Source organism: Hypanus sabinus, chromosome 18 (assembly GCF_030144855.1).
Source record: "Hypanus sabinus isolate sHypSab1 chromosome 18, sHypSab1.hap1, whole genome shotgun sequence".
Lineage (NCBI taxonomy): Eukaryota > Metazoa > Chordata > Chondrichthyes > Myliobatiformes > Dasyatidae > Hypanus > Hypanus sabinus.
In genome coordinates, this window is record NC_082723.1 from 75,653,242 (window position 1) to 75,671,587 (window position 18,346).

General features: G+C 47.7%; 1 protein-coding gene across 1 annotated transcript in view; it reads left to right on the top strand.

Moving 5' to 3' along the window:
- Nucleotides 1-15,811: 15,811 nt before the first annotated feature.
- Nucleotides 15,812-18,346, top strand: part of LOC132377434 (tricarboxylate transport protein B, mitochondrial) — a 113,794-nt gene continuing 111,259 nt past the window's right edge. Inside the window, exon 1 of the mRNA XM_059943698.1 lies at nt 15,812-16,180. Within this exon, the coding sequence (XP_059799681.1) occupies nt 16,081-16,180 (100 nt within the window). The 5' untranslated portion in view covers nt 15,812-16,080. The remainder of the gene's footprint in view (nt 16,181-18,346) is intronic.

The following is an 18,346-nucleotide window of genomic DNA, read 5'->3' on the forward strand; positions in this document are numbered from 1 at the left end:
CCCCCTCCCTCATCTGATCGCCCTCTCCCCTCCCTCATCTGATCACCCTCTCCCCTCCCTCATCTGATCGCCCTCTCCCCTCCCTCATCTGATCGCCCTCTCCCCTCCCTCATCTGATCGCCATCTCCCCTCCCTCATCTGATCACCCTCTCCCCTCCCTCATCTGATCGCCCTCTTTCCTCACTCTCTCCCCTCCCTCATCTGATCACCGTCTTTCCTCACTCTCTCCCCCTCCCTCATCTGATCGCCCTCTCCCCTCCCTCATCTGATCACCCTCTCCCCTCCCTCATCTGATCACCCTCTCCCCCTCCCTCATCTGATCGCCCTCTCCCCTCCCTCATCTGACCACCGTCTTTCCTCACTCTCTCCCCCTCCCTCATCTGATCGCCCTCTCCCCTCCCTCATCTGATCGCCCTCTCCCTCCCTCATCAGATCACCGTCTTTCCTCACCCTCTCCCCCTCCCTCGTCTGATCACCCTCTTTCCTCACCCTCTCCCCCTCCCTCATCTGATCGCCCTCTCCCCTCCCTCATCTGATCGCCCTCTCCCCTCCCTCATCTGACCACCGTCTTTCCTCACCCTCTCCCCCTCCCTCATCTGATCACCCTCTTTCCTCACCCTCTCCCCCTCCCTCATCTGATCGCCCTCTCCCCTCCCTCATCTGATCGCCCTCTCCCCTCCCTCATGATCACCGTCTTTCCTCACCCTCTCCCCCTCCCTCATCTGATCGCCCTCTCCCCTCCCTCATCTGACCACCGTCTTTCCTCACCCTCTCCCCCTCCCTCATCTGATCGTCCTCTCCCCTCCCTCATCTGATCACCCTCTCCCCTCCCTCATCTGATCGCCCTCTCCCCTCCCTCATCTGATCGCCCTCTCCCCTCCCTCATCTGATCGCCATCTCCCCTCCCTCATCTGATCACCCTCTCCCCTCCCTCATCTGATCGCCCTCTTTCCTCACTCTCTCCCCTCCCTCATCTGATCACCGTCTTTCCTCACTCTCTTCCCCCCTCCCTCATCTGATCGCCCTCTCCCCTCCCTCATCTGATCACCCTCTCCCCTCCCTCATCTGATCACCCTCTCCCCCTCCCTCATCTGATCGCCCTCTCCCCTCCCTCATCTGACCACCGTCTTTCCTCACTCTCTCCCCCTCCCTCATCTGATCGCCCTCTCCCCTCCCTCATCTGATCGCCCTCTCCCTCCCTCATCAGATCACCGTCTTTCCTCACCCTCTCCCCCTCCCTCATCTGATCACCCTCTTTCCTCACCCTCTCCCCTCCCTCATCTGATCGCCCTCTCCCCTCCCTCATCTGATCGCCCTCTCCCCTCCCTCATCTGACCACCGTCTTTCCTCACCCTCTCCCCCTCCCTCATCTGATCACCCTCTTTCCTCACCCTCTCCCCCTCCCTCATCTGATCGCCCTCTCCCCTCCCTCATCTGATCGCCCTCTCCCCTCCCTCATGATCACCGTCTTTCCTCACCCTCTCCCCCTCCCTCATCTGATCGCCCTCTCCCCTCCCTCATCTGACCACCGTCTTTCCTCACCCTCTCCCCCTCCCTCATCTGATCGTCCTCTCCCCTCCCTCATCTGATCGCCCTCTCCCCTCCCTCATCTGATCACCGTCTTTCCTCACCCTCTCCCCCTCCCTCATGATCGCCCTCTTTCCTCACCCTCTCCCCTCCCTCATCTGATCACCCTCTCCCCCTCCCTCATGATCGCCCTCTTTCCTCGTCCTCTCCCCCTCCCTCATCTGATCGCCCTCTTTCCTCGTCCTCTCCCCCTCCCTCATCTGATCACCGTCTTTCCTCACCCTCTCCCCTCCCTCATCTGTTCGCCCTCTCCCCCTCCCTCATCTGATCACCGTCTTTCCTCACCCTCTCCCCTCCCTCATCTGATCGCCCTCTTTCCTCGCCCTCTCCCCCTCCCTCATCTGATCGCCGTCTTTCCTCACCCTCACCCTCTCCCCCTCCCTCACCACCCAGCACCCAGCCCACCATGCAAGTGGGGCGCATGCGCCTGTCTCAAGCGCGGCACTGGAGAACAGGTTTCTGCCTCTAGTCAGGGCACCTCCGGGCGGCGTGTTCCAAGCGAGGGGAATCTTGTCGGGTCGGTTCTCTCTTCAGTCAGCTTCCCCCAATTCTGTAACGCTTGCAGCTTCCTTGTCGTGGAGGTTTCAGACCCATGCCGGGAATCTCATGGGCATCTCTCTCTCGCTCAAAGATGAGGAAGGTCCAACTCAAGAATTAAGAGAAAAGATCAACGTCAAGGCGCCGGATGGTCGACTTCTGCGAAGCGGCCACATCCGCCTTTCCACCCCACCCCTCCAACTGGTGTCGAAGGCAACCATCATGAAGGAAATATCTTTCTAACTGCTTAATTCACCGGAACTGCCACTGGTACTTGGTCTCCCCTGGTTATCCCGACATAACCCACGGATCGATTGGTTTCTGAAAGCACTCCAAGAGTGCTGAAGTGAACTACATATACCTGTCTGGACATGCCCCCTGCTGACTGCTCCTGTGGCTCCTCCCACAGACCCCGGTATAAAGGTGATCGAGGCCTGAGCCCGGCCTCTCAGTCTCCAGGATGTAGTATGGTGGTCACTCACTGCTTGTTCCTTCTTCCAGTCAATAAAAGCTGATAGCTCGCCTTCACGTCTCAGAGTGAGTTATTGATGGCGCATCACCGGCATGCCTGTAGACCTGTCTGGGTCCAGATCAAGCACCAACCCATGAATCCCCTCCTGTGTCAGCTAAGGATTCCGGCTGAATATGGTAAAGGAATGGCCACCGCCCTGCCCCCACACTGGCCATACGACTGTGCCATAGATCTCCTACCCGGCACTAGTCCTCCCCGGGGCCGGCTCTTTCCCTCTCTCGTCCTGAAACGGTGGCTATGGAAGGAGGCATTAGGGAGGTATGGGTTTTATCCGTCCGTCTCCGTCAACCTAGCCGGCAGGAGTGGGCTTCTTCATTAGTGAGCAGGAAAGATGGCCAGCTCCGTCCCTGCATCGATCACGGTGAAGAACCGCTACCTTCTCCCCTGCTGGCGTCTGCGTTTGAACACCTCCAGGGAGCAACAACATTTTCCAAAACTGATCTGCGTGATGCTTACCGTCTGACTCGCGTAAGAGAAGGGGATGAGTGGAAGACGGCTTTCAGCACCCCTAATGGCCGCTATGAATACCTGGTGATGCCTTTAGGTCTGGCCAACACCCCCGCTGTATTCCAGGCCTTGGTTAACGATGTGCTCAGGGAACCAGTTTGTGCATTTAGATGACCCCCTTATCAGCATGTCTGGCGAGTACTCAGACGCTGCCTTAAAGATCATCTATATGCCAGGCCTGAGAAATGTGATTTCCATAAAGACCAGGTGTCGTTGTTGGGCTCTATACCCACCCCATCCAGTGTTCGAATGGACCCTAGTAAAGTTCAGCCAGTTGCAGAGTCGCCTACAGCCACAGGCACGGCGTTTCATGGCGTTTGCGAACTTTTATCACCGCTTCATCCGGAATTTCAGCTCTGTAGCGGCTCCAGTTAATGCCCTCACCAAGAAGACCTCGGCAGGATTCCAGTGGACAGATGGTGCTGACCGAGCATTTTCCGAGCTAAAGCGACGTTTTACCACCATCCCACTGCTGCAACAGCCAGACCCACCTCAGCCATTCATTGTCGAGGTGGGTGCATCCGATGTCGACACTGGAGCTGTCCTCAATCAGCGCTCGTCTGCGGATAGCGGCTGCACCCTTGTGCCTTTCTTTCCCGTCGCTTGACTCCGGCCGAGAGGAATTACGACATTGGGAACCGGGGGCTTCTGGCTGTCAAAGAGGCCCTGGAGGAATGGTGACACTGGCTGGAGGGGGCAGAGCATCCATTCTTGGTCTGGACAGATCACAATAACCTGTCCCATATTCAGGATGCTAAGAGGCTCAATTCTCGTCAAGCCCGGGGGGCTCTCTTCTTCACACGGTTCAATTTCATCCCGGCAGCAAAGGCTGACTCTCTCCCAGCAGTTCGACGGATCTGAAGACAATGCCGATCTAGACCCCATCCTTCCTCGCTCATGTATCACTGCTGCAGTGATCTGAGGCAGAGGTGACTGCCGCCCAACAATCAGATCCAGGCCTGGATGGGGTTCCTCCCAACCGGTTGTTTGTTCCTGCTACGGTGCATTCCGGAGTGTTGGAATGGGGTCTCTCCTCCCGTCTGACTGGACATCCGGGAATTCAATGGACTCAGGAGTTTATAAGGAGACAATTTTGGTGGCCATCTGTGTCCCAAGATGTCCACGACTTTGTATCTGACCTGCGCTTGGAACACAACATCACGCCAGTGTCCTATGGGCCTGCTATGTTCACTGCCTGTGTCCCACTGCCCCGGTCCCACCTCTCAGTAGATTTCATCACTGGTCTGCCCCCGTCTAATGGAAACACCACCATTTTGGTCGTTGTGGATCGATTTTCCAAAGCTGCCCACTTCATTGCCCTCCCCAAGCTCCCATCGGCTCGTGAGAATGCCACATGCAGGGTTCAACCTGTGTTCAGGCTCCATGGCTTTCCTCAAGACATAGTGTCTGACTGTGGACCACAGTTCACTTCCCACTTTTGGAAGGCTTTCTGCTCTCTTGTAGGAGCCACGGTCAGTCTCACGTCTGGCTTCCACCCCCAATCTAACGGCCAGGCTGGGAGAGTGAACCAGGAGTTGGAGACAACGCTGTGTTGTCTTGCCTCTTCCACCCCCAATCTAACGGCCAGACTGGGAGAGTGAACCAGGAGTTGGAGACAACCCTGCGCAATCTTGCCTTTCCCAACCCCAAGTCCTGGAGCTCCCAATTAGTTTGGGCAGAGATCACCCACAATAACCTCCAGGCGTCCTCCACTGGTATGTCTCCCTTGGAATGACAGAAGGGATTCCAGTCCCCTCTCTTCCCTGATCAGAAGGTCGATGTAGGAGTTGCTGCTGCTGAACAGCTGATCCAGCGCTACAAGCACACCCGGAGACGAGCCAGGGCATCTCTGCAGCGCGCCAGGAAACAGCATTCCCGGCAGGCTGATCGGCTCCATCGACAGGTAAGGCCATTCAAGCCAGGGGAGGAGGTCTGGTTGGCATCAAGGGATTTTTCCCTGAAAGTCGAGAACCGGAAATTGGCACCATGCTACGTGGGACCGTTTGTAGTGGAAAAGGCTGTCAACAAGGTGGCCTATAGATTGAGTCTACCAGCATTGCTGAAGATCCACCCAGTATTCCATGTTTCCCAGCTCAAGCCGGTTACTACCTCTCCCTTGGCCCCAGTCACCCCACCTCCCCTCCTCCCCGCCTGGTTCCCTTGTCTACACTGTGCGGCAGCTCCTGGCATCTCGCTGAGTACATGGTAAGGTCCAGTACCTTGTGGACTGGGAGTGGTACGGCCCAGAAGAACGCACTTGGATCCCGGCGAAGGAAATCTTGGACAAGTCGCTGATACGGGACCTCCCTGTCACAACCATGGATTTAGCAGCGGCAATTGCGCATGTGAATTTGCACGTGTCAGCTAATTATTATTTAAATGTGATAATATTTAACTCCATACTTGTTGTCATAGTACTTGTCGAGACTTGGGCAGAGTACAGCAACGCTTCGCTTTTGTTTGCATCGGTCTTGCCTGAGAAATTGGACAGTCGAGTCAACTGACCCTGAAGACTGGCGGTATTCCTTTAATAATTATGTTATCTTCAGCCGCAGTGTAGGCTTCGTTTCCGTTTGAGAGTTTTAGTTAACTGCCCTGTTTGGCCTAGCGTTTATTCGTTTAACACATTAAAGTTTTAAAATATCCACCCACTTTAGTCTCTCTCAAACTTGGGCCATATCCGAACCGGGTTACATGTATGTTCTCCCCCTGAGCTCAGGTTTCCTCCCACTTTCCAAAGACAGTTAGGTTTAGGTTAGTGAGTTGACTGCCTGCTATGCTGGTGGTGATGCTTCACTACCAGATGAACTCAATGCATTCTATGCCTGCGTTGAAATGGAGAATATAGCTACAGCTGTGAAGATCCCGGCTGCACCCGGTGACCCTGTGATCTCTGTCTCGGAGGCCAATGTTAGGCTGTCTGTAAAGAGAGCGAACCCTCACAAGGCGGAAGGTCCCAATAGAGTACATAGTAAGGCTCTGAAAACCTGTGCTAACCAACTAGTGGAAGTATTCAAGGACATTTTCAACCTCTCACTACTACAGACAAAACTTCTCACTTGCTTCAAAAAGGCAACAATTATACCAGTGCCTAAGAAGAATAATTTGAGCTGCTTTATAACCATATATAACAATTACAGCACAGAATCAGGCATGCGGCCCTTCTAGTCCATGCCAAATGCTTACTCTCACCTAGTCCCACTGGCCTGCACTCAGCCCATGACCCTCCATTCTTTTTCTGTTCATATACTTATCCAATTTTACTTTAAATGACAATACCGAACCTGCCTCTACCACTTCTACTAGAAGCTTGTTTCACACAGCTACCACTCTCTGAGTAAAGAAATTGCCCCTCGTGTTACCCTTAAACTTTTGCCCCCTAACTCTCAACTCATGTCCTCTTGTTTGAGTCTCCCCTACTCTCAATGGAAAAAGCCTATCCATGTCAACTCTATCTAGCCCTCTCATAATTTTAAATACCTCTATCAAGTCCCCCCTCAACCTTCTATGCTCCAAAGAATAAAGACCTAACTTGTTTAACCTTTCCCTGTAACTTAGGTGCTGAAACCCAGGTAACATTCTAGTAAATCTTCTCTGTACTCTCTCTATTTTGTTGACATCTTTCTTATAATTCGGTGACCAGAACTGTACACAATACTCCAAATTCGGCCTTACCAATGCCTTGTACAATTTTAACATTACATCCCAACTCCTATACTCAATGCTCTGATTTATAAGGGCCAGCCTACCAAAAGCTTTCTTCACCACCCTATCCACATGATATTCCACTTTCAGGGAACTATGCACCATTATTCCTAGATCACTCTGTTCTACTGCGTTCTTCAATGCCCTACCATTTACCATGTATGTCCTATTTGGATTATTCCTACCAAAATGTAGCACCTCACACTTATCAGCATTAAACTCCATCTGCCATCTTTCAGCCCACTCTTCTAACTGGCCTAAATCTCTCCGCAAGCTTTGAAAACCTACTTCATTATTCACAATGCCAACTACCTTAGTATCATCCGTATATTTAATAATCCAACTTACCACCCCATCATCCAGATCATTAATGTATATGACAAACAACATTGGACCCAGTACAGATCCCTGAGGCACACCACTAGTCATCGGCCTCCAACCTGACAAACAGTTATCCACCACTACTCTCTGGCATCTCCCATCCAGCCACTGTTGAATCCATTTTACTACTTCAATACAAATACCTAACGATTGAACCTTCTTAATTAACCTTCTGTGCGGAACCTTGTTAAAGGCCTTCTGAAGTCCACATAGACAACATCCACTGTTTTACCCTCATCAACTTTCCTCATAACTTCTTCAAAACATTCAATAAGATTTGTCAAACATGACCTTCCACATTCAAATCCATGCTGACTGTTCCTAATCAGACCCTGTCTATCCGGATAATTATATATACCATCTCTAAGAATACTTTCCATTAATTTACCCACCACTAACATCAAACTGACAGGCCTATAATTGCTAGGTTTACTCTTGGAACCCTTTTTAAACAATGGAACCACATGAGCAATATGCCAATCCTCCAGCACCATCCCCATTTCTGATGACATTTGAAATACTTCTGTCAGAGCCCCTGCTATTTCTACACTAGCTTCCCTCAAGGTCCTAGGGAATATCCTGTCAGGATCCGGAGATTTATCCACTTTTATATTCCTTAAAAGCACCAGTACTTCCTCCTCTTTAATCGTCATAGTTTCCATAAATTCCCTACTCGTTTCCCTTACCTTACACAATTCAATATCCTTCTCCTTAGTGAATACGGAAGGAAATAAATTGTTCAAAATCTCCCCCATCTCTTTTGGCTCCACACATAGCTGTCCACTCTGATTCTCTAAGGGACCAATTTTATCCCTCATTATCCTTTTGCTATTAATGTAACTGTAGAAACCCTTTGGATTTATTTTCACCTTACTTGCCAAAGCAACCTCGTATCTTCTTTTAGCTTTTCTAATTTCTTTCTTCAGAATCTTTTTACATTCTTTATATTCCTCGAGCACCTCATTTACTCCATGCTGCCTATATTTATTGTAGATATCTCTCCTTTTCCTAACCAAGTTTCCAATATCCCTTGAAAACCATGGCTCTCTCAAACTTTTAATCTTTCCTTTCAACCTAACAGGAACATAAAGATTCTGTACTCTCAAAATTTCACCTTTAAATTTCTCTATTACATCCTTCACATAAAACACATTGTCCCAATCCACTCCTTCTAAATCCTTTCGTATCTCCTCAAAGTTAGCCTTTCTCCAATCAAAAATCTCAACCCTGGGTCCAGTCCTATCCTTCTCCATAATCATATTGAAATTAATGGCATTGTGATCACTGGACCCAAAGTGCTCCCCAACGCATACCTCCATCACCTGACTTATCTCATTCCCTAACAGAAGATCCAACACTGCCCCTTATCTAGTTGGTACCTCTATGTATTGCTGCAAAAAACTATCCTGCACACATTTTACAAACTCCAAACCATCCATCCCTTTTACAGTACAGTCTATGTGTGGAAAATTAAAATCTCCCACAATCACAACCCTGTGCTTACTACAAATATCCGCTACCTCCTTGCAAATTTGCTCCTCCAATTCTCACTCCCCATTAGGTGGTCTATAATACACCCCTAGAAGAGTTATTACACCTTTCCCATTCACAAATTCCACCCAAATAGTCCCCCTAGATGAGCCCTCTAATCTATCCTGCCAAAGCACCGCTGTAATATTTTCTCTGACAAGTAACACAACACCTCCCCCTCTTGTCCCTCCAATTCTATCACACCTGAATCAACGAAATCTAGTTGCCAATTTAGTTGCCAATCACACCCCTCCTGCAACCATGTTTCACTAATAGCTACAACATCATATTTCCAGGTATCAATCCATGCTCTGAGCTCATCCACCTTTCTTACAATGCTCCTAGCATTAAAATAAATGCATTTAAGAGATTCTCCACCTCTTCCTCTCTGTTTATCTCTAACAGTACAAAGAACTTTACAGTCTTCTTTTTCTTCCTTCTCCCATACATTTGTTCCTACACTCTGGTTCCCCTCCCCCCTTGTATCTAGTTTAAATCCACTGGAGCCTCTCTAGCAAACCTACCTGCAAGAATATTTGTCTCCCTCCAGTTCAGATGTAAACCGTCCCACTGGAACAGGTCCCACTTTCCCTGGAAAACTGCCCAATTATCTATAAATCTGAAGCCCTCCCTCCTGCACCATGTCTTCAGTCACGTGTTGATCCGTGCTATCTTACTATTTCTAAACCCACCTGCACATGGCACTGGTAGTAATCCTGAGATTGGAGGTCCTGTCCTTTAACTTGGCACCTAGCTCCCTAAACTCACCTTTCAGGACCTCCTCACTCTTCCTACCCACGTCATTGGTCCCTACATGGACCACGACATTTGGCTGCTCACCCTCCCTCTTGAGAATACTGAGAACTCGATCCAAGATATCGTGGACCCTCGCACCAGGGAGGCAACAAACCATCCAGGATTCTCGATCTCTTCCACAGAACCTCCTATCTGTCCCCCTAACTATCGAATCCCCTATCACTACTGCTCTCCACTTTTCCCTCCTTCCCTTCTGAGCTGAGGGTCCAGTCTTAGTGCCAGAGACGCGACCACTGCAACTTGTCCCTGGTAGGTTGTCCCCACTAACAGTATCCAAAACGGTATACTTATTGCTGATGGAAACTGCCACAGGGGTGCTCTGCTCTTCCTGTCTATTCCCCTTCCCTCTCCTGACAGTCACCCAACTACCTGTCTCCTCACTCCTAGGGGTGACTATCTCCCTAAAACTCCTGTCTATTTCTGCCTCCCGAATGATCCGAAGTTCATCCAGCTCCAGCTCCAGTTCCCTAACATGGTTTGTCAGGAGCTGCAGCTGGATGAACCTTTTGCAGGTGTAGTCATCAGGGACAATTGTCCTCGACCTGACTTCCCACATACTGCAAACGGAGCACTCAACTACCCGAACTGCTGCGTCCATTACCTACTCCTAAGCTAATTAGGTTAATTAAAGGAGCTTACCCGGCCTTACCTCACCTGGAGTGAAGGTCGTACTCAGCCTCTGCCCGCTTTTTAAATTCTCCTGCTGATCTCAGAGGCTGACTTTCATGAGCATGCACAGTCGTGCCCCGTTCAACCTCGCCTCTGCCTGTTCTCGCCAAAGCCGTCACAGTCTGCCTCAGTCCACTCCGACAATGGCTGCTACGATGATGGCGTATATGGCGGTCTTTCTTTTAAACCTTTGGTACGCTACGTCACGCACCTGCGCAGTCTAGCCTCTTTGCCCCGATCAGTTAAAAAAAAATTTCCCTCCGAGCTTCTTTTACCTCTTCCCTTTCTGCCTCTTGCTTCGATTTAATTTGATTTAATGACTATTGCCCGATAGCACTCACATTGACAGTGATGAAATGCTTTGAGAGGTTGGTCATGACTAAATTGAACTCCTGCCTCAGCAAGGACCTGGACCCATTGCAATTTGCCTATTGCCGCAATAGGTCAACGACAAATGCAATCTCAATGGCTTTCACATGGCTTTCACAATGGTTTTCACAATGGCAATCACATGGCTTTCGACCATCTTGACAACACAAACACCTACATCAGGATGCTGTTCATCGACTATAGCTCAGCATTTAATACCATCATTCCTACAATCCTGATTGAGAAGTTGCAGAACCTGGGCGTCTGTACCTCCCTCTGCAATTGGATCCTCAGCTTCCTAACCGGAAGACCACAGTCTGTGCGGATTGGTGTTAACATCTCCTCCTTGCTGACGATCAACACCGGCACACCTTGCCCACTGCTCTACTCTCGATATACACATGACTGTGGCTAGGCATAGCTCAAATACCATCTATAAATTTGCTGACAATATCACCGTTGTTGGTAGAATCTCAGGTGGTGACGAGAGGGCGTACAGGACTGAGATACCAATGAGTGGAGTGGTGCCACAGCAACAATCTGGCACTCAATGTCAGTAAGATGAAAGAGCTGATTGTGGACTTCAGGAAGGGTAAGATAAAGGAACACACACCAATCCTCATAGACAGATCAGAACTGGAGAGAGTGAGCAGTTTCAAGTTCTTGGGTGTCAAGATTTCTGAAGATCTAACCTGGTCGCAACATATCGATGTAGTTATAAAGAAGGCAAAGACAGCTGCTATACTTTATTAGGAGTTTGAAGAGATTTGGCATGTCAACGAATACACTGAAAACTTCTATAGTTGTACCATGGAGAGCATTCTGACAGGCTGCATTGCTGTCTGGTATGGTGGGGTGGGGGGGGGGGAGGTGAGACTACTGCACAGGACTGAAAGAAGCTGCAGAGAGTTGTAAATCTAGTCAGCTCCATCTTGGGCACTAATCTATAAAGTACCCAGGACATCTCCAGGGAGCGGTGTCTCAGAAAGGCAGAGTCCATTATTAAGGACCTCCAGCACCCAGGGCATACCATTTTCTCACTGTTACTATCAGGTAGGAGGTACAGAAGCCTGAAGGCACACACTCAGTGATTCAGGAACAGCTTCTTCCCCTCTCCCATCTGATTCCTAAATGTACACTAAATCTTTGGACACTTTGCAAGTTTTTTAAATCTATTCCATATATATAATTGATATACTTGTTTATTTTTTAAAAAAATTATATTTTTCTCTGGTAGATTATGTATTGCATTAAACTGCTGCTGCTAAGTTAACAAGTTTCACATCGCATGCTGGCGATAGTAAACCTGATTCTGAATAAAAAGGGAGCATTTGACAGTTCTGGGCTTCACTCACCGGAGATTAGAAGAATGAGATGGGTGGGGGGGGGGGGGAGTGATCTCATTGAAACCTATCGAATATTGGAAGATCTGGATAGAGTAGATGCAGAAAGGATGTTTCCTATAGTAGGTGAGTTTAGGACCAGAGGGAACAGCTTCAGAATAGAGGGATGTCCATTTAGAACAGAGATGAAGGGGAATTTTTTAGCCAGAGGGTGGTCACTCTGTGGAAACCATTGCTACAGCTGACTGTGGAGGCCAGGTCATTGGATATACTTAAGGTGGAGGCTGATAGGTTCTTGATTAGTCAGGGTGTCAAAGATTAAGGAGAAAACTCAGGAAGTGGGTTTGAGAGGGATACTAACTCAGCCATGATGGGATGATTCAAGGGGCCTGACAGCCAAATTCCAAACCTATGTCTAACGTTCAAAATTCATTATTTTATTTAATGAGATACAACACAGAATAGGCCTTTCTGGCCCTTTGAGCCAATTAACCTCTCTAGCCGAGGGACAACTGTACACAAGTGTGAGCATTTTTCTGCTCTTTCCAATGGGTACCATTGGATTCCAGGTAGGAGCTCTATTAAGCAAGGAACGAACATCAAAACCTAGGGTTAAAAGTCGAAATTAATGAAAGAAAAATTCACTGCTTGCTTATCTTTCGCCTGATTTTGATTAAATATTCAAGGTCGTCATCCAAAATCCTCTTCTACACCTGGATAAAGTGAATTTAGTTTTTTTTTTACAAGCCAAATGAAAAAAAAACATTTCCAGGCTATAAGATAGTTTTACTATCATTAATACATTTCAACTATCATTAATAGTGGATCAACCCCTTGGCCTCGCTCCACCAACTGTAGTTGATTGGAAAGAGGCTCTTTTTCTCTTTGTGTTGATAGGAAAAAGAGTAATTTGGTGAGGCAATGAATGAGACGAAACGCATTTCCAAACCTCCCAAATGGTTGCTCTCCTCCCCTGTTAACATGTGTCACTTCCAAAATGCAATATTTTTATTCGTATAGATATGACAATAATTTATGTAAAGATTCAAGCTTCTTTAATTTTTTATATATTTAAAGAGTAAACAGGATCTGTATTGGTCTAACCATGTAAAACCCGGCGTGTGAGGATATTGTGAGTATCGACACTCACAGGTACACTTCCTGTCCAACCATTTCTGCGAGAGAAACAGTACGAGGCAGAGTTGCCAACCTACCGCTGTTGACACTAATATTCAGCAGTATTCGTGGCTTTAGCAATAGTTCATTAGACGTTCTTTTTTCGTACTTGATTACTTTGTTCCAATTTAGGTGGCTAAAAGCATAAAAAGCTTATTTGCTTTATTTCTGTTATTTTTATACCTGCTTAGGAACACCGCGAGGCACTGCGGGCCCTGCCGTCCGCTCCGACTCAGTCGTATTAGTAAGGCTACATCTGTGATGGTCCGTGGATTATTCGCTCATACAAAAGAAGATTTTTCTCACTAACAACCCTATGGCTTCTAAGCAAACAATGTTAACTTCTTCCATTCGTAAACAAGCTGAGGGGAGTTACAAGAGACTGATAACAGTAAAAGTGACGAAAGCTGGGTTTCGCCTGCTTCTAATTCAGATTTTCTAACCTGGTCCAGATGCAGTTCTGTAAGTAATGGTGCTTCGAAGTCAGGCTTGTATCCCTGTTCAGACATTTGGACTGAAGAAATTGTGAAGAAAAAGAAGGAAACTTATCCCTGGTTAGACTTCAAGGGTGATAAACTTGGGTGTAAAGCCTGTGCAAACAGAACCAATCTGACACTTTTCACTTCTGGGGGTTTGAGGCTGTCAAATGAATGGCAGATGTACCAAGCACCAAGTACCCATTATGGACCCGATCGAAGTATATGCTGGAAGTCACTCAGAAAAAAAGTTGTTGATTACAAACTATTAAAAGCTGCTGCTCTAAATATAGCTAATGGAGATGCCGTCTTTTTCTTTACGCTTGACAATTAGTGAGTGCAACTGTGCAATACTTTCTCATATTATTAAATTAAGTTTATGTTTTATTGTACCAGTTATACACTGAAATGTAGTGATGGGCTGTAATCTTGTTAATGTCTTAACTATCACCATATTTCTGTGGAGCTCTGGAATTCATATATTTCTTTCATCTTGGTTTAGTGCTTGACATTATAAGAAGCCCTAAGTTCATGGCCAAAGGTGGAAGGAGTCAATTTTAGAAAACCTAGCAATTATCTGAAACAGAAATACCACAAAAATTATTCACTTCAAACTTTCTGCATTATCACTCAAAGAGTTGAACTGCACGTGCATGTAATGAGAGCTGTGTAGCCTTAGGCCTTTATGTTAGGCCGCAAACTTATCAATCACCCCTCGTACAGTTCTGGCACCTAAAGAATTGGCACTGCACCCCTGGCTCCCACAACCAATTAGGCATCTCAACTTAAGGACTCTTTATCTCATGTCCTCATTATTTATTGCTATTTATTTATATTTGCATTTGCAGTTTGTTGTCTTATACACTCTGTTTGATGTTTCATTGATCCTGTTATAGTTACTATTCTATAGATTTGCTGAGTATGCCCACAAAGTTGTACATGGTGTAATACAGTATATGTACTTTGATAATAAATTTACTTTGAACTTTGTAGATCTGTAGCATCTTCAACTACAACACAGAGTCTTGCCATCTTCAGAAGTTTTCTGATGACTCTGCCATAGTTGGATGCATCAGCAAGGGAGATGAGGTGAGTACAGGGCTACGGTGGGAAACTTTGTCACATGGTGTGAGAAGAATCATCTGCAGCTTAATGTGAAAAAGACTAAGAAGCTGGTGGTGGACCTGAGGAGGGCTAAGGCACCGGTGACCCCTGTTTCCATCCAAGGGGTCAGTGTGGACATGGTGGAGGATTACAAATACCTGGGGATACGAATTGACAATAAACTGGACTGGTCAAAGAACACTGAGGCTGTCTACAAGAAGGGTCTGAGCCGACTCTATTTCCTGAGGAGACTGAGGTCCTTTAATATCCGCCGGATGATGCTGAGGATGTTCTATGAGTCTGTGGTGGTCAGTGCTGTCATGTTTGCTGTTGTGTGCTGGGGCAGCAGGCTGAGGGTAGCAGACACCAACAGAATCAACAAACTCATGCGTAAGGCCAGTGATGTTGTGGGGGTGGAACTGGACTCTCTGACGGTGCTGTCTGAAAAGAAGATGCTGTCCAAGTTGCATGCCATCTTGGACAATGACTCCCATCCACTCCATAATGTAATGGTTAGGCACAGGAGTACATTCAGCCAGAGACTCATTCCACCGAGATGTAACACTGAGTGTCATAGGAAGTCATTCCTGCCTGTGGCCATCAAACTTTACAACTCCTCCCTCAGAGTGTCAGACACCTGAGCCTGGACTCATTTCCACTTGGCATGATTAACTTATTATTATTTAATTATTTATGGTTTATATTGCTATATTTCTTCACTATTGTTGGTTCAGCTGTAATGAAACCCAATTTCCCTCGGGATCAATCAAGTATGTCTGTCTGTCAGTTATTTCTGATTTTTTAAAAATTTCGTTTGTTTATCATTGTTTTCTGGGCTCTGGAGAAGAAACACCTAAAAATGATTGGGACGGCGAATGAAACGCCTGCGACTTTTAAGCCTGGCTGGTGTCTGAGTTGAGGAAAGACGGAGCTCCGCGGTGGGGCATCGGGTTGGTAGGGCGGAGCTCTGAGCTGGGGCGATGGAGCGATTGAGGGTGGAGCTCCGCGCTGGGGCGATGAGGCGATAGATGGGGGCGGAGCTCCGCTCTGGGGCGATGGGTGGGGCGGAGCTGCGCGCTGGGGCTCGAACTGCTGACGGTACGACGCCGGATGAAGAAGCGCTGCTGGTCTCCGCCCCAGTGCTTCACAGACACGTCTCTGAGCAGGGAGGCGAGACAGGAGAGGCTTCAGGAAGCAGCACCGTGCCTGCTCGCTTCCCGCACTGAACCATCCCAGTCCAAGGTCGACAGATTCCCCCCTCTGCCCACTCCATAACCGCACGCTTGCGTTCAGTTCTCTCGTCTGCCAGGGGCTTGACTCTCCGTGCTCCGCAGAGAAGCAGCTAGCGATGTCCGAGAGGAGCCCGTACCCCAGACCCCGCTGCCTGGCCGCAGCTGCTCCAGCCGGAGGAGCCAAGCTCACCCACCCTGGTAAAGCCATCCTGGCAGGTAAGTGCAGGCGCTGGTTGCGGGGTGGAAGTTGTACACACACAATAAAGGGTCCCTCCTGAACCTACACGTTCTTATGGAGGAGCGCAAGTCCAGTTAAACATTGCCCAACTGGTCAGCGTTAAGATCTGTGCACTCAGGCAGTGACAGGTAAAATCCGCATCTGATCATTACTGGTAGGTCTGTCAGACTTACCCAAAATTATATTGCAACTTGGGTCATTTAAACAAGTTAGTTGGAAATGGTATGTTGTGTTCCAATATTGCTTATGCTTTGTGCGAATTGTCCGTGTTTAGGTCTTGCATCTTGGCCGTTTAGCTGCTGATCGGGACGTGTAAGAGAGAGGTACAGCCCATCTAGTCCGTGTCGAACCATTTAAACTGCCTACTTCTGATCTGTACCGGGACCCTATCCCTACCATCCATGCACCTATTCAAACTTCTCTGAAACGTTGCAATCGAGCTCGCATGCACCACTAGCGTTGGCAGCTCATTCCACACTCTCACCAGCCTCTGAGTGATGTTTCCCATCATGTTCTCCTTAAACTTTTTACCTTTCACACTTAAACCATGATCTCCAGTTGTAGTCCCAATCAACTTTAGTGGAAAAAGCTTGTTTGCATTTACCTTCTCTATACTCCTTATAATTTTGTACATCTCAGTCAAATCTTCCTTCAATCTTTGAGGTTCCTGGAAATAAAGTCCTAATCTATTCAATCTAGCTTGGGTCCCCCAGATCTGGCAGTGCCCTTGTAAATTTCAGCCTTATTTACATTTTTCCTGTAGGTGGGTGACCAAAACTGTGTAAGATACTCAAAAGAAGTATTATCTGGAAAGTCCAGCTGAGCGTTCCTGAAGAATTGGAGAGCTTAGTCCCAGTTGCATATTGGTGGCAACTCTTTTGCTTTGTGTTGGAAGGTTAAGGCAGAAATGGATGCAGGAGTGGGATAGTCACCTTCGATCCTTCTCCATTCATCAAGGGCATCTTCTACCTTGGTACCATTTTCTGGCAAAATCCCAAATTCCCTTCTCAGTGCTGTGTTTTAATAAAGTCAAGAAGGGAACCACCGCAGTCCTTTCTGGAAGAGAATTCTGCCAAACTACCATCCTAATGGCAATGAGGCCAACTTTGCAAATGGTGCCACTGAGGGTGTCAAAAGATTATGGGGGAACGGCAGGAACATGGGTTGAGAGGGATAATAAATCAGCCATGATCAAATCGTGTAGAAGATTTGGTGGACTGAATGGCCTAATTTTTAATCTCTTATGCTTCTAGAGGCAGGGTCATCTGGCTCCTGAACCAGTGTGGATAGCTTTAATTACCACTACTGTGAACTGTGCATGAGAGTGTGGGTTACTTGCAAAAGAGGCGAGAACCACTTCTGTAGAAAAATTTGCCAAGAACAATCATAGTCAAAGACCATGATCGCCCACATCATACAACATGGCACATAATGATGATGTCATACAATACAGCACATAATGATGAAGAACTTGAGAAACGTTTGATGGTTTTGGGCCAGTACCTGCTGGAGTTTAGAAAAATGAGTAGGGATCTCAATGAAACCTTTGTAAAGTTGAAAGGCCCAGGTAGGGTGGACATGGAGAGGACGTTTCCTATAGTGGGGGAGTTTAGGAGCAGAGGCCGCAGCCTCAGAATCAATTTAGAATGGAGATGAGGAGGAATTTCTTTAGACAGGAGTAAATCATTGGAATTCATTGCTACAGGAAGCAGCCTGTGAAAAAAAAAGTGTCAGTCTTTGGCTTGAGAGATTCTGGCAATTGGGTAGTGCAATCAAGAATTGATTAGCAGTTGATTGGCTATCAAGATTTGAATAGCTCAGACTCAGCAGAAAACAGCTGATTGGGCAATCGAGGTCAGGTGACCAAGCAGCTTGAAAAGCTGAAGCAAATAAAGAGAGAGAGAGCTCTAGTGGAGCGGCCTGGTCGAGGGAAGTGCCAGTCTTTAGCTTGAGAGTCTTCGGCGAGGAGACTACGCCAGGCACAATTGGAGAGGGTAAAGACATGACCGCTAAGCTGATTCAGTGTGCTACGTGCATGATGTGGGAGGTCAGGAACACTGATGGTGCCCCCAACTGCTACAACTGTGGAAAGTGTGTCCAGATTCAGCTTCTGAAGGAGCATGTTGCAGCACTGAAAAAAGAAC